We start from the raw sequence: 13,586 nt of genomic DNA on the forward strand, positions 1-13,586 counted from the left end.
CCTAAGCCTTGGATGGAGATGTGGATTTTGACTTGTGGTTTTGACTTAATTCTCTGTCCAGGCCAATGACTATGATGGCGATTTTGATCTAACCATGAACTCATATATTGTGCCACTGGTCTGAGACGATTGAAGTTCAATATGTAGCATAGATGTAGCCTAGTAGGTTCATGTTACTATCTAGCTAACTTAGCTTTTAGCTAGATAACCAATGACAACAAAAACTAAAAGCATAGGCCTCCTGAGTTGCGCAGTTGTCTAATGCACTGACCAGCGCTAGAGGTGTCACTACAGATCCTGGTTCGATCCTGGGCTGTGTCGCAGCCGGCTGCGACCGGGAGACCCATGAGGTGGCGCACAATTTACCCAGCGTCATCCTGGTTAGGGGAGGGTATGGCGAGGATACCCTGGCCATACCCTTCGCGCTATAGCGTGGCGGTAAAATCATTCTATTTGTTATGAGTTCACATGTATGTGTGAGAGAGGTGAGTTGTTAGTTCAGCTAGAGTCATTTCAGTTTTAACCTCAATTAGTCTGAAATAATTATCTTTGCTATACATTTACAATATTAACAAAATACAGTCAATTAATGAAGATTTTAATCATTGACGTATGAGGGAGGAGGAAGTTTGACAGCCAAAACAAACCAACATGAGTTTTTTCTCACTTGCAGGAAATCTGAAATGTTCCTCCCAGTGCTATCTCTGACCTGTGTAGTGAGAGTAAGTTGTTTTAATCCCGTGTTAAGATTCGATATTAGAAAAGGGATTCTGTGTCTCTGATGCAATAGATTAGCAGTAATCTTGTTTTTTCAGATTTAGGAGAGATTAAAAACTCATGTACTTATTGAAGCCCAAAGGAGTCATGGTTTCCTTCTCAAGATGTACAGCCCCTTTCAAGATATTGAAATAACTGTAATACCAATAAATGACTTGTCATATATTTTAACATTTCAGCATTTGAAATAATTGTATTATAAACAAAACAAAAAATGTCTGTAAAAACAATGTCCTGAGTTTGCAAACACCGTATTGGGGCTGGTTTGTTTTTGTCACATCTGCTTTGATATTCTTATTATATATTAATATAATATATAATGTAATAATCTATTTAAGAGTGATAAACTAATGATACATAATCTGCTCTAACTGTTATTATTTAGACCCCAATGAAGTATTTACCGTTGGGCTACATGCTGTTGCTGTTTTCAGTCTGACAGTGTTATAGGAAATGAAGAGCATTGTGCTTGCTACGAAAAAGAACTGAGACACATTATTGAACGTAACATTGTCCTTTGGTGGAAGATCCAAGTTCAGCAAAGGTAAATAAACACACACACACACACACACACACACACACACACACACACACACACACACACACAAACCTCACTCTGTCTGGGGGCCAAGACGACGAACGAAGAGCACCCCCACCCCACTCAACACCTGAGGGAGAACAAAGACTCATGTCATGCCTCAGCCAGTCAGTCTTCATTGTAAGGCAAGCCGAGTCACACAGATTGAAGAAACACAGGTTAGCTTGAACCACTTCCAGAGACACACTCTATCAATTAGGAGGATGCCAGAGAGACCCCAGTACGACAGCACAAACAAAAGACACAGGGGAGACATAACCATGAGCTAATACTGTTATTGCAATTTTAAAGCAACATTAGATCGGTTGACACCTGAGTGTGATGCCGTGCAGCTGTGACAGTTCCATTGAATAGTATGGCAGCGAGGGCAGGGCAGGGCCAGGGTTTAAATTGTAAAGTGAGCTGATTGTTTAAAAGGCTCAGCACACCCAGGCCTGGTCTCTGGAGATGGCTGCATCATAGCTGAGAAGCCTTTGTTGCTGTTTTCAAAGGGCTTCCACTGAGCAGCACAGCCTTCCCCAATCAAGTCGTGGCGCCTATTCATCAACGAGGACAACCCCCTGTCAAATAATTCTACCATACTGAAATATGATCCTGTATACAATGTGATTCTTTGAGCATACTGTGTACCGGTAGTTATTTTAACACAACAGACATTGCTAGTAAGTAACATCAACTGCGGTTATCTGTAATATCCACCACAACTCCCATGTGATACATAGAATAAATAGCTAGCATAAATTTGATGTAATGTAAGGCTTGACAATATATTTCTGTATCATACAGGACGTCATGTATTTAACACAGTATACTTTAATAAGGATTACCAATATACAGTCTGTGATCTAATGTAGCAGCTAATCCTGGGCCATTGCAAACAGTATAGTCAGGAAGTTGGTGTCCTTTGCACTAGACTGGCCTCAGTCTTACAGTAGGTGTCACCCCCCTCTTCTTTCAGAGAGCACTCAGCTCTATGGACAGTCCAGATATACCCTACCCTCTATGTATGAGCCTCATCTTGCATCTCAAATACCGGGAAGTCACACACTGCTTGATGTATTTAGAAATGTTTTCAGGATGCTATTAAACACATACACATGCACAAGCAGGTAGGCAGGCATGGAGGCAGACAGGCAGGTAGGAAGACCGGCAGGTAGGCAGACCGGCAGGTAGGAAGACAGGCAGGTAGGAAGACAGGCAGGTAGGCAGACCGGCAGGTAGGAAGACAGGCAGGAAGGAAGACAGGCATGGAGGCAGACAGGCAGGTAGGAAGACAGGCATGTAGGAAGACAGGCAGGTAGGCAGACCGGCAGGTAGGAAGACAGGCAGGAAGGAAGACAGGCATGGAGGCAGACAGGCAGGTAGGAAGACAGGCAGGTAGGAAGACAGGCATGGAGGCAGACAGGCAGGAAGGAAGACAGGCATGGAGGCAGACCGGCAGGTAGGAAGACAGGCAGGTAGGAAGACAGGCAGGTAGGCAGACCGGCAGGTAGGAAGACAGGCAGGAAGGAAGACAGGCATGGAGGCAGACAGGCAGGTAGGAAGACAGGCAGGTAGGAAGACAGGCAGGTAGGAAGACAGGCAGGTAGGCAGACCGGCAGGTAGGAAGACAGGCAGGAAGGAAGACAGGCATGGAGGCAGACAGGCAGGTAGGAAGACAGGCAGGTAGGAAGACAGGCAGGTAGGCAGACCGGCAGGTAGGAAGACAGGCAGGTAGGCAGACAGGCAGGTAGGAAGACAGGCAGGAAGGAAGACAGGCAGGTAGGAAGACAGGCATGAAGGCAGACAGGCAAGTAGGAAGACAGGCAGGTAGGCAGACAGGCAGGTAGGAAGACAGGCAGGTAGGAAGACAGACAGGAAGGCAGACAGGCAGGTAGGCTGTCTGCCTACCTGCCGGTAGGCAGACCGGTTGATGTTACTTACTAGCAATGTCTGTTGTGTTAAAATAACTACCGGTACACAGTATGCTCAAAGAATCACATTGTATACAGGATCATATTTCAGTATGGTAGAATTATTTGGTAAGGAAGGAAGACAGGCAGGTAGGAAGACAGGCAGGTAGGCAGACAGGCAGGAAGGAAGACAGGCAGGTAGGCAGACAGGCAGGTAGGAAGACAGGCATGAAGGCAGGCAGGCAGGTAGGAAGACAGGCATAAAGGCAGACAGGCAGGTAGGAAGACAGGCATAAAGGCAGACAGGCAGGTAGGAAGACAGGCAGGTAGGCAGACCGGCAGGTAGGAAGACAGGCATGAAGGCAGACAGGCAGGTAGGAAGACAGGCAGGTAGGCAGACCGGCAGGTAGGAAGACAGGCAGGTAGGCAGACAGGCAGGTAGGAAGACAGGCAGGAAGGAAGACAGGCACGAAGGAAGACAGGCAGGTAGGCAGACAGGCAGGTAGGAAGACAGACATGAAGGCAGACAGGCAGGTAGGAAGACCGGCAGGTAGGCAGACAGGCAGGTAGGAAGACAGGCATGAAGGCAGACAGACAGGTAGGAAGACAGGCAGGTAGGCAGACCGGCAGGTAGGAAGACAGGCAGGTAGGCAGACAGGCAGGTAGGAAGACAGGCAGGAAGGCAGACAGGCAGGTAGGAAGACAGACAGGGAGGCAGGTAGGAAGACAGGCAGGTAGGCAGATATGCAGGTAGGTAGACAGGTAGGTAGGGAGACAGGCAGGTAGGAAGATAGTCAAGTAGGCAGACAGGCAGGTAGGAAGACAAGCAGACAGGCAGGGAGGCAGATAGGCAGGGAGGCAGGTAGGCAGACATGCAGTGAGGCAGACATGCAGTGAGGCAGACATGCAGTGAGGCAGACAGGTAGGCAGGCACACCACACCTTTATGTCTGACTGATTACACTTGACGGGAGCTCTCAGAAAGCTCTCTCTGCACAGCAACATGCTCAGTGACAGCAGCAGCAGCAGTCCTGCGGTAGTTGTGGTTAGTGTCATACAAGAACAACAGTTACTGAGGCATCCATGGACCAGACCAGACCAGGCATTTAACTGACTGATTGACTGACTCCTGGGTGTCAGCTTTCCCCTGCCTGCAAGTGAAAGCCTTTCACCTTGAACACCACAACTCAGACACACACACCACACCACAACCCAAACCTCAAACACACACACACGCTTACGCACACACACTCACAAATCACAAGGCAAGGCCACAAAATGAAAAGGCCTGTATCAGAGTTCAAAGAGGTCTGCTAGAAAACAAGGATCACCCCCAGTGTACATAGTCCCGGTCATGAAATATTCACCATCAGAACCCTAAATGTAATATAGGGTGGTGGTGTAATGTTAATGTATGGTCTTTAATAATTCATTAGGCCCGTTGTTATCATCTTGATGCCTTCAGGAGATGTCACAGTGCAAACCTTTGGTCTTGAAGGTAAAATAAAATAATCTGTATGCTTCTTTTTCAACTAATGTACAGCCTTAATGTTAAGTGGTAGATTGTCAGTATAACAACACACTGCACACAGGCCTGACGTTATTTTCTGCCCTGGTAATGATAATGAAAAGCAGAGGCTGTGCAAGGCCGTCCCAGCTTTCATTTAATTTACAAATGTCAGGCTAACCTGATCTTGCTCCAGCCCCAGCCGGAGATCTATCCACTTCCTGGTGTCCAAGTAATGATTGTTAATAATGTCATCCGATCAGGAGGAGAGTAGCGCGGTGTGGGTTGGAGGGTGATGTGTGTGTGTGTGTGTGTGTGTGTGTGTGTGTGTGTGTGTGTGTGTGTGTGTGTGTGTGTGTGTGTGTTGTGTGTGTGTGTGTGTGTGTGTGTGTGTGTGTGTGTGTGTGTGTGTGTGTGTGTGTGTGTGTGTGTGTGTGTGTGTGTTTGGAAGTGGTGGTGGTGGTGGTGGTAGGGTATGTTAAAATGACGGAGGTTAGGGGATGGGGGGCAGAGGGGTAGGGGGCGTCAAGGACAATGAGCCCCACTGACCATAGCTATCATGATCCTCAGCCTGAAGCTCTTGCTCTTCCTATACCTAGACCAGACTGAGTCGCTCCAGACAGAGAGAGAGAGAAAGAGAGAGAGAGACATTGTGCTTTTACCCCCACCAGACATCCCCCATACAAACACCAGTCCATTTCCCCAGTCCCCCTGTGCCCCACCCTCTTCATTAAGACTAGGGACCCTCCATAGTGTCCTAGCCCATTGCAGAGTGCAGGGGTCAGACTGTAATTAATGCTGGACCTCCTCCCCTTTAAGGCCTAATCCACTTCAGCTTCAGGACACGAGAGTAGGCAGAGAAAGGGGAAGAGAAAGGGGAAGAGACAGAGGAAGAGGCAGAGACAGAGGAAGAGGCAGAGGAAGAGGCAGAGACAAAGGAAGAGGCAGAGACAAAGGAAGAGGCAGAGACAGAAGAGACAGAGACAGAGACAGAGGCAGAGACAAAGACAGAGGCAGAGGCAGAGGCAGAGGAAGAGCCAAAGACAGAGGAAGATGCATAGAGAGCGGAAGAGGAAGAGGCAGAGGCAGAGGCAGAGACAGAGGCAGAAACAGAGGAAGAGGCAGAGGAAGAGACAGAGGAAAAGGCAGAGTCAGAGGAAGAGACAGACTGTAATTAATGCTGGACCTCCTCCCCTTTAAGACCTAATCCACTCCAGCTTCGGGACACGAGAGTAGGCAGAGGAAGAGGCAGAGACAGGGGAAGAGGCAGAGGAAGAGGCAGAGGAAGAGGCAGAGACAGGGGAAGAGACAGAGGAAGAGGCAGAGACAGAGGAAGAGGCAGAGACAGAGGCAAAGACAGGGGAAGAGACAGAGGAAGAGGCAGAGACAGATTAAGAGGCAGAGGAAGAGGAAGAGGCAGAGAGAGGACGAGGCAGAGGCAGAGGAAGTGGAAGAGGCAGAGACAGAGGAAGAGGCAGAGACAGATAAAGAGGCAGAGAAAGAGGAAGAGGCCGAAACAGAGGATGAGGCAGATACAGAGGAAGGGGCAGAGGAAGAGGAAGAGGCAGAGAGAGGACGAGGCAGAGGCAGAGGAAGTGGAAGAGGCAGAGACAGAGGAAGAGGCAGAGACAGATAAAGAGACAGAGAAAGAGGAAGAGGCCGAAACAGAGGATGAGGCAGAGACAGAGGAAGGGGCAGAGGAAGAGGAATAGGCAGAGAGAGGACGAGGCAGAGGCAGAGGAAGTGGAAGAGGCAGAGACAGATGAAGAGGCAGAGACAGATAAAGAGGCAGAGAAAGAGGAAGAGGCCGAAACAGAGGATGAGGCAGAGGCAAAGGAAGTGGAAGAGGAAGAGGCAGAGACAGATGAAGAGGCAGAGGCAGATACAGAGGCAGAAGAAGATGCAGAGACAGAGGAAGAACAGAGGAAGAGGCAGAGACAGAGGAAGAGACAAAGACAGAGGAAGAGACAGAAGAAGAGGAAGAGGCAGAGAGAGAAAGACACGGGAGAAGAGTCAGAGGATGAGGCAGAGACAGAGGAAGAGGCATAGACAGAGGAAGAGGCAGAGGAATAGGCAGAAGTAGAGACAGGGATCCTGACAAGTGACTTTACCAATGGGCAGGCTGACTACTTAAAGGGGAGGGTCTTAACATCCACAGTTATTAAAGGGAGGGCACTACAGTTTGTGGTATAAGGAAATGAAAAGTGGTTTGAATTCCAAAAAATCATAGTGTACTAAACCTTTATCCAACATATTTCGGCTGAACTATGTTTCATTGTATTCCTGTCCAGGATGACCTAGATGACATGAAACTAGGTTGTTTACTATAGATTAGTACAAAAGCTGTGTCACTCACACGCTGGCTGTGATGTTTAATGATTTCCTACACAAACATCCAGGATGCTGGACATTCTCATCATAACTACTGATAGTGCTAATGCAGTGGTATAGGGACTGCTAATGGCCCGGCTCTCACTGTGATAAGTGATGCTTATCATCCTCTCTCCGGCAGGATTTGTTACACTTCTTTATCTCCCCTCCGATACATTACAAGATGAACCTACCCAACGCCCTAATGTACTCTATGATGCCTCTATGTTTGTCTGTTACATCACCCCTCCCTCCTCCTCTTCTCCTCTTCTCCTCCTTCTCTAAATGTTATTATCTGATGATTGCTCCATTGTCTGAGGGGTCAGTGGGTGACAAAGGTGGCTCTTGGCCCCTGTATTGGAACCCATGTCTGGGGAGACAGACACATAAAGCTGTGTCTGTCCCCTCCACCCTCCACTGCAGCAGCCAGGCTGTGACATGACATGGACAAATCAGAATGTGGACTCTGGGGGAATGACCTCTGCTGACCCCTGGTTCCAGAACATGACCTGGAACTGGCGGGGGGCTCTGTCTGGCGGGGGGCAATGCCCAGCGCAGTGACCTCTAAACAGGCCACAAGTGACAGCCAACCCTCTAGAAGCAGCCATCTGTTATGTTACCACTACACTGCACCCTCCTCCAGGAGACTAGCTGATGATGGGCTGGACGTAGAGCTGGATCCCATAAGACTGTAGAGAAGATCCTACAGGATACGCATCGTTTCACATTTCATAATGATATTGTGGCTGCCAATGTTGTATGAAGGACAATGGACTGAAATAAGCATGTTACAGTGTGAGTAGAATTTAGTTGAATCTGTATAACAATGTTCATTTTGAAAACTGAAGGAGGAGTCTATTGTATCCCAATTAGCCCAGGCCAAAAATATGGATATTTCTGCGCATGTGCAGGATTTATTTTTCGTAGCTGAGTGCCCATTCCGCTGCCAATACAGCTGCTGTGTGATCCGCTGCTGTTTCCCTTCCTTGATCACCTTTGTCTGGTCACCGGTAGAGCCTACAAACTTTATGTTATACACAAAACTATTCAAAGGATTGCATTCCATGCCTCAGTAAGCATAAGCACAATTTCATGTTCTTTTTTCAGGAGGAGAGTAGAAAATACTGAAAAATACAGAAAATACACTATCGACACGTTCATACAAACATTGTTGTCAGTGTTGCAAACATAAGCACGACTCAAACAGGAAGTCTAGTGATTCCATGTTATTTTTAGCTGCTTAGTTACATGCTGCTATTTACTTTCGCCACGGTATATCAGCATATATGGCATAACTATGGCACCGAGCGATGCAAAATGAACTCGCCCACTGGCAGCAACTATAAAGAGTAACCTACCACATCACACAAAACGCTGATAGTTTGATGATTTGAAGAAGAAAAAAAAATCCCAAGAAATGACACAAAAAATGTAGAGTAACAATCTTGATATAAATCTCTTTTGATCATTGCAATTAATATTCCATTATTACCGCTAATTTATGTACTGGTTTATACCCCACTTACAACTCTAACCCCAAGACTGAGGTAAGTGATCAATATCCAGATACAGAGTGTTTTGGTAGAAAAAGGTTTTACCGAAGGTAAATGGAGCCAAACTTTCTGTCAAAGTAGTAAAAGATATCTCTAAAATTTCTGTTAAATCAGTCGCAGATGTGTATGTTTATAAAGATAAATTGAATTAAAGTATAGTCGTACTTGTGCACAAGCCCTGGGTCCCGGCTCTCTCTAATCAGGACGCTGGTGATTTAACTGGCTTCAACAGGTCATGCTATTTAAGAGGAACCACTACAGGCTCCAGGAAATGAAACACGGCCGCCGAACATGGTTTGGAGTGGAGGACTCGGCTGTTTTTCCCCTCTACAAAAATTGACCCCCCCCACCTTCTCGTCCCCGACTCCTACTCAGAACTAACTAGAAAAACCTCATTAAGAGTCTGAATGGAATTCTCTCTGTGGAATGTCCGCTGTATCTGTTACTTGGCTAGCCGAGAACCTGAACCCCCTCCTCAATGTGGATACACACACCACACACACCACACCCACGCACACAAACACGCACACACACACAGACAGAAAGACAGAGACCCTGGCATAAGGCTCCATCATGGCCCCTCATCTGATAGAGGGTGGGGGGATGTGAAGGGCTGCCCTGTTCAAGAGGGATCTCAAGACCACACGGCATCTTCTGCTCAAGTGTTTCGTCATTGTTGGATCACTAATTGGACGGCATCTGAGCCAGATTATTTCTATTCACTTCCTTATGGGAGTGATTGTTTGTGAGAAATAGCTTGGGCCCGTTCTGCCCTAAGGCACAGCTGTGGAAACATTTGACTCATGTTTCCTGGCTCCTTAGGCTCCATGAGGAGACATTGGTGTTTTGAGGCCCAACGTGTTAATGCAGTTTGCATCTTCAACTTCATTTCAGGTGAATGACCTCTTACTGAAAAAGTATTTGGGTGTTTAGGTCATTGATGGTTTACCTGTATGTTTTGATATGGATGAATTTACTGTCTATGACTCACAAAAATTTTATCACATTTGTGCTGTCTGGCAGACACACACGTACGCACACACGTACGCACACACACACACACACACACACACACACACACACACACACACACACACACACACACACACACACACACACACACACACACACACACACACATACACACACACACACACACACACACACACACACACACACACACATACACACAGTCACTTGAGAGCACACACACACCCCTTCCATCTTGGCTGTGGCTGCTGACTCCAGAGGGAAGAGGGAGAGAGTATATCCTCTCTGGCTGCTTCCTGGAATTATTCCCTCTTTTGAACTGAGCAGGCCTCTGCATCTGCCTCTGCCCAGGGGATGTTGACCTGTGGCCATTATAAATAGTATCGGATCCTCATTCAGCTCAGCAGCCCAGCAGTGCTAACTCATTGTTCATCCCAGCACCACAGGTTCCTCCACAGTGATACAGTGTGCAAAAGAGGCACCACCTTCATGGCTTAACCAGAACCAGGCAAACTTAGCCAGCCCAGCCACTAAGACCATCTCACCTCTCCCTCATCAGGCTGCCCCACATGGGTAAGGTCCTTTAAATGATGCAGCCATTTTTCACCCTTGTCTAAAAATACAATTGGTGGGCCTTTAGATAGAGTTCTCTTAAGAATCACCGGAACAGGCAACTGTGACTGTGGCTAAAAATACTGGGCAGCATGTGAAGAAGATAAAGGCCATCAGCGACAAGCCTGACAAAGCTTAGCTGACTTTCAAGTACAAGAACAATTGACCAGGCACTTTCAGGGTGGTTTGACACACACTATTCACTGGTGGATAGATTGCGAAGCAGGAAGTCAAAAACTTTTCTTCATTGGACAACTGGGGACCGATACAATTCAGTACACAAAATGAATGATACAATTTGTAGAAATAATGTTGGCTAAAGACTAACAAAAACAAAAACTGCAGTAGCAAATAACAAGAGAAGCCTCAATGTACTGCCTATCTACCAGAATAGTACACAGCTGTCTCCCCTCTATTAGTGCCTGTGACATGCATCGAGCTGTCGCTCTGTAAGAGAGTGAGAGAGTGACAGAGAGCGAGAGCGAGAGCATGAGAGAGCGAGTGAGAGAGAGAGAGAGTGATACCGACCCCGTGCGGAAGAGAAAGACTGTGTATACAAGAGAGTGTGTGCAATGTGAGCTTGTGACCTGTGACCCCTCATCTCATCGATTCAGACAAGAAGAACTGGAGTTAATTGCCTTCAATTTTCCCCCAGACGTCACTCTCCAGTTCTCCCCCAGTTGATCATCTTTCTCTCCCCTTCCTTCTCTCCATCAGAGAAGAGGTGTACGTTTTCAAGGCCAAACCGTTAATGTGGCGCTAGCAAACCAGGACTCAGCCATCGGTAATCTGATTTCAATAGCCATGTCTTTAGAGGTTGGGTCAATCAGATTTCTGTCTCTCAGTTAATTATTAATTTGAGGGGGGGGGGGCCTTTTACCATTGCATAGGGTCTCTGTTAAATACCCAGGAGACCCCGCTCAGTCAGACAGCTGATCACCTTCTGAGGCATCATGGGAGGGCTGGACGAGATAGAGTCTATCAGACAGCGTGGAGTCATGCCAAACAACACTGGGGGATTCATCAGAGACGAGGCCAAATCGACATGTGATGTTTCGTTTACTCTAGAGAAATACACAGAGTGTACAAAACATTAGGAACACCTTCCTAATATTGAGTTCACCTCCTTTTGCCCTCAGAACAGCCTCAATTCGTCGAGGCGTGGACTCTACAAGGTGTCAAAAGTATTTCACAGGGATGCTGACCCATGTTGACTCCAATGCTTCCCACAGTTGTGTCATGTTGGCTGGATGTCCTTTGGGTGGAGGACCATTCTTGGTGGACCACACGGGAAACTGTTGAGTGTGAAAAACCCAGCAGAGTTGCAGTTCTTGACACACTCAAACTGGTGCGCCTGGCACCTACCTCGTTCAAAGGCACTTCAATATTTTGTCTTGCCCATTCACCCTCTGAATGGCACAAACACATCCATTTATCAATTGTATCAAGGCTTAAAAATCCTTCTTTAACTTGTCTCCTCCCCTTCATCTACACTGATTGAAGTGGATTTAATAAATGTAATCAATAAGGGATCATAGCGTTCACCTGGATTCACCTGGTCAGTCTATGTCATGGAAAGAGCAGGTGTTCTTAATGTTTTGTACATATAAGGTAACAAAATATAGCCTAAGAATGAGGATCAACTTCAACAACTATTATGGTGTTAATTAACGCCACTTTCATGTTCAAGACCCAGAAACAAAACAGCAATCACCTAGGTGATGCATAACGAGGTGTTCCATAGAAGGAAGTGGAGAAAATGGATAAGGCCATCTTACTTACGTATACACACCCTGTCCGTGATAGCTAACACAAACAACTAATGAGCTTGATTGCTTTTCAAAGTAACCGTGCTGGCTGACCGTTGGTTTGGGGGACCTCCCTTTCCGTGAATAAAGCGGACCCCCACCCCACTACCCCAGCCTTAGCGGGCTAGCCGGGTCTGGCAGTGACTTCACTGTGTTTACTGTAATTAGTGGCACCTCATTTACAGCCCACTGACCCAGAATGACCCCTAGCTCTGACATCACACAAAACAACTAGCACCACTACCCTACGAACAAACAGAACTGGGGCTGGCGAGAGGAGGAAGGATTCTAAGCAAAGGGTTTGCGTGTGTGTGTGTGTGTCCATGCGTTTACGTGTGTGTGAGTCTGTTTGTGTGTGTTTGTGAAGGCAACAGAAGGGGTTGAGGGAGGGTGGAGGGTGGGGGTGTAGGCTCATTGTGCTGGACTTCAGAGGCCAAACGTCTGCAGCTTCCTTTTGGAGGCAGTGGGTTAAAAATAATGTGGTGTGCAGTGAGCGCGGGGAGAAAGGCGCAGACAGCCAGGAGCCAGAGTCGCTCTCATTCAGAGACAGCCCTCAGGAAGAGAGCTCTCTGATATGCACCCCGGCACGGCAGCGGATGGATTTTTTATTTTATTTTCTGGATGTCTCACTCCAGGGCCTAATATGCCCATAAATGTCCCGTACACAAACAGAAATAGATGGTCATCAGTTTACCCCCGGCTCATCCTCTTAGAATGAATCAAAACAGATAGAGTACCATGGACACCGGAGAGAGATCTCTCTCTACGTCTTTCTTCTTCTTCTTTGGGGTGGCAGGTAGTGGTTAGAAGGTTGGACTTAGGCTGAAAGGTTGCTAGATGAAATCCCTGAGCTGACAAGGTAAACATCTGTTGTTCTGCTCCTGAACAAGGCAGTTAACCCACTGTTCCTAGGCCTTCATTGAAAATAAGAATTTGTTCTCGACTGACTTGCCTAGTAAAATACAATTCCCTCCGATGTTTTTTAATATTTAACCAGACAAGGTACTTGCTCTAGTGTTTTCACTATTGAGAAGAAAATCAATGCAAGACGACTGAAGAGGTTTTTGTTCATAATCATTAGTTCAATATCATCCTCTTTCTGTACATCATAATGATCTTTCAGATCAACCATCTTAACATAAATGCAGCTGGTGTCAGGAGTTCAGGGCCATTCAGCACTCGAGACAAGTGAGGTGTGACACTGCTGCAAAACAACATAGAGGTGTACACACACACACACCCCACGCACAGCCACACACACACACACACACTCCCACACACAGCCACACACACATTTCTTCACTAGTGGAGGTAGAGAAACAACTCCATACACAAGGTGGCACTGAGACCTCATGGTGACAAAGGGAGCCTTTGACACCCAGCATGTGTGTGTGTGCGAGTGTTTGAGAGAGTGCGTATATGGGCATGTGTGTGTATGTGTGTGTGAGAGAGAGTGTGTATGTGTGCGTTTGTGTGTATG

At 47.0% G+C, this 13,586-nt stretch overlaps 1 protein-coding gene across 1 annotated transcript; it reads left to right on the forward strand.

The window, feature by feature from the left end:
• Window positions 1–6,444: 6,444 nt before the first annotated feature.
• Window positions 6,445–6,822, forward strand: LOC139409673 (octapeptide-repeat protein T2-like). Its single transcript, XM_071155088.1, has one exon. The coding sequence runs from the start codon at window positions 6,445–6,447 to the stop codon at window positions 6,820–6,822; it is 378 nt and encodes a 125-aa protein (XP_071011189.1).
• Window positions 6,823–13,586: the final 6,764 nt, after the last annotated feature.

The sequence above is a fragment of the Oncorhynchus clarkii genome, chromosome 5 (assembly GCF_045791955.1).
Source record: "Oncorhynchus clarkii lewisi isolate Uvic-CL-2024 chromosome 5, UVic_Ocla_1.0, whole genome shotgun sequence".
Taxonomy (NCBI): Eukaryota; Metazoa; Chordata; class Actinopteri; order Salmoniformes; family Salmonidae; genus Oncorhynchus; species Oncorhynchus clarkii.

Bases quoted from the DNA above. Each gene is read 5' to 3' on its own strand.
- LOC139409673 (XM_071155088.1), top strand. From the start codon at position 6,445: ATGAGGCAGAGACAGAGGAAGGGGCAGAGGAAGAGGAATAGGCAGAGA.